Raw genomic sequence first — 2344 nt, forward strand, 5'->3', positions numbered from 1 at the left:
GAGTGCCACGTTTGCAATATCATAACCGGTCAATGGTAAGTGATAATCAAACGCTCATAATTAATTTTCAACAAACCTACACTTTTTTTCTACGCCTTATGCAACTTGTCTCTCCCTAGCTACCTACCAAACACACATGCCAATAAGAATGATATATTGTAGCCTCCAAAACAAACCTCTACTCTATATAATGCTCAATAACTCTTCCTTCTCATCTCAGGAAATTTACAACTCTAATATTCATTTATTTCTTTCACAATCATTTGGATTTCCATTCTCTCAAAATTAATTCTAGGTACCACCACACAACAAAATTAAGGAACATTAATTATTATCAATTAAGATATGGAAACAATATCAGCAGCTATCACAAAAAACAGTGCCAATGAATCATTCTGTTTGATTCATGCTAAGAATAATAACATGAAAGTGAATGAAGCTGATCCTTTGAATTGGGGTGTGGCAGCTGAAGCAATGAAAGGCAGTCACTTGGATGAAGTGAAACGTATGGTGGAGGAGTACCGGAAGCCGGTGGTCCGTCTTGGTGGCGAAACACTGACCATTTCTCAGGTGGCTGCCATTGCTGCACATGACCATGGTGTGCAGGTGGAGCTGTCAGAATCTGCTAGGGCTGGTGTTGAGGCCAGCAGTGATTGGGTGATGGAGAGTATGAACAAAGGAACAGACAGTTACGGTGTCACCACCGGATTCGGCGCCACCTCACACCGCCGTACCAAACAAGGTGGTGCTTTGCAGAAAGAACTCATCAGGTAATACACTACTTTCATTCTTTCTTTTTCCATTTTGATATAATTATTTTCATGGATGTTCAGTTCATAAGAATGTATTATAGCTTTGATTTAATTAAAATTATTAACATGACTTTAAAATTAAATTATTATGCATTTCATATATTTAATTAACAAATTTAATTAATATAAATTGGATTTTAAAAAAACTTGTCCTTTAATCTCGTCTATTAATTATTTTAGGAGTACATTTGCTAATTGTAACTTTTAATCTGTTAATAAATGTTAAAGGTGTAACTTGTCAACATATATCTTTAATATTAAAACAAATGGTAGGGTATTCTAAACCACTCACTTTACTTCCGTTTTTTTTAATATTAATATAAAAGTGAAACTTGTTAAGTTACTTCTTTTAAAAATTCTGAAAGTATTTCAGTAACTTTTTTTATTTGCCTAAAGAAACTTACTTTTTTATAAGAGTGGCTTCTCATTTATTTTAGTCTAATTATATCTTTTTTAAATTAGAAACATTTAATGCGTGACTTTTTAAAAGTGTGTACATAAATTCAAATAATAATGCTAAAATGAAAGTAATAGTAATTTACATGATGTCATAATATAGGTGTTGGTTTCTTCGAATATGTTGAAAGTTTTTTTTTTCTATAAACAAAATATATTTTTTAAGCAAATGATAATAATGGGATACTCCGACCCATTAAAAAAAATATTACATAATGCAAATCAGGTCAGAGAAAATATATATATATATATATATATCTTAAAAAGTGTAATTTTATTTTATAGAGATTAAAAACAAAATTTTAAATATTTACAGAATTAACCCTTTTTTTTTATTACATTGCTTTTATAGGAGACTAAACTAGAATGCTTAAACAGAAAGATGAGTTACAGCAATTGTTTTTAACTTATAAACAAACCAATTATAAAAATACTCTTGTTCAAAAATTTATTTATATAAAGAGTAATGATACATAGACACTCTTAGGTGGCAATACACTCTTTGATACCCACACAAAAATCTGACACGTAGTCACGTGGATCCCGTACAAGCACACTTTCTCTTTTCTCTCATCTTCTCTCTTCCTAATGCATGGGGTGTACAAGGGTGTATGAAAATAATGGGTGTCTATGTATCATTACTCTTATATAAAATACTTGAAATTATATGATTTTTTTTAGCAAATCCTTCTTGTTCTTGTCAGTGTCTGTTTTATGGTTAAGAAACAACATTAAACAAAATTTCCTAATACTTATTCTACTTACTTCTTGTTTTCCAGGTTTTTGAATGCAGGAATATTCGGAAATGGAACAGAGTCAAATCACACACTACCACACACGGCAACAAGAGCAGCCATGCTAGTGAGAATCAACACACTCCTCCAAGGCTATTCAGGAATTAGATTTGAAATCTTGGAAGCCATCACTAAGCTCCTTAACAACAACGTCACTCCATGTTTACCACTTCGCGGTACAATCACAGCTTCAGGAGATTTGGTCCCTCTATCTTACATTGCTGGTTTACTAACCGGAAGACCAAATTCAAAAGCTCATGGACCGTCTGGAGAAGTACTTAA

The 2344-nt window shown here is 32.2% G+C and overlaps 1 protein-coding gene across 1 annotated transcript in view; it reads left to right on the forward strand.

Annotated features, from left to right (window-relative positions):
* Nucleotides 1–208: 208 nt before the first annotated feature.
* LOC120576914 (phenylalanine ammonia-lyase) overlaps nucleotides 209–2344 on the forward strand; it is a 3724-nt gene continuing 1588 nt past the window's right edge. The window contains exons 1-2 of the mRNA XM_039827587.1: nucleotides 209–770; nucleotides 2048–2344. The exon at nucleotides 2048–2344 is cut by the window's right edge and continues 1588 nt beyond it. Of these exons, the coding sequence (XP_039683521.1) occupies nucleotides 346–770; nucleotides 2048–2344 (722 nt within the window). The 5' untranslated portion in view covers nucleotides 209–345. The remainder of the gene's footprint in view (nucleotides 771–2047) is intronic.

This window comes from Medicago truncatula, chromosome 7 (assembly GCF_003473485.1).
Source record: "Medicago truncatula cultivar Jemalong A17 chromosome 7, MtrunA17r5.0-ANR, whole genome shotgun sequence".
Classification (NCBI taxonomy): Eukaryota; Viridiplantae; Streptophyta; class Magnoliopsida; order Fabales; family Fabaceae; genus Medicago; species Medicago truncatula.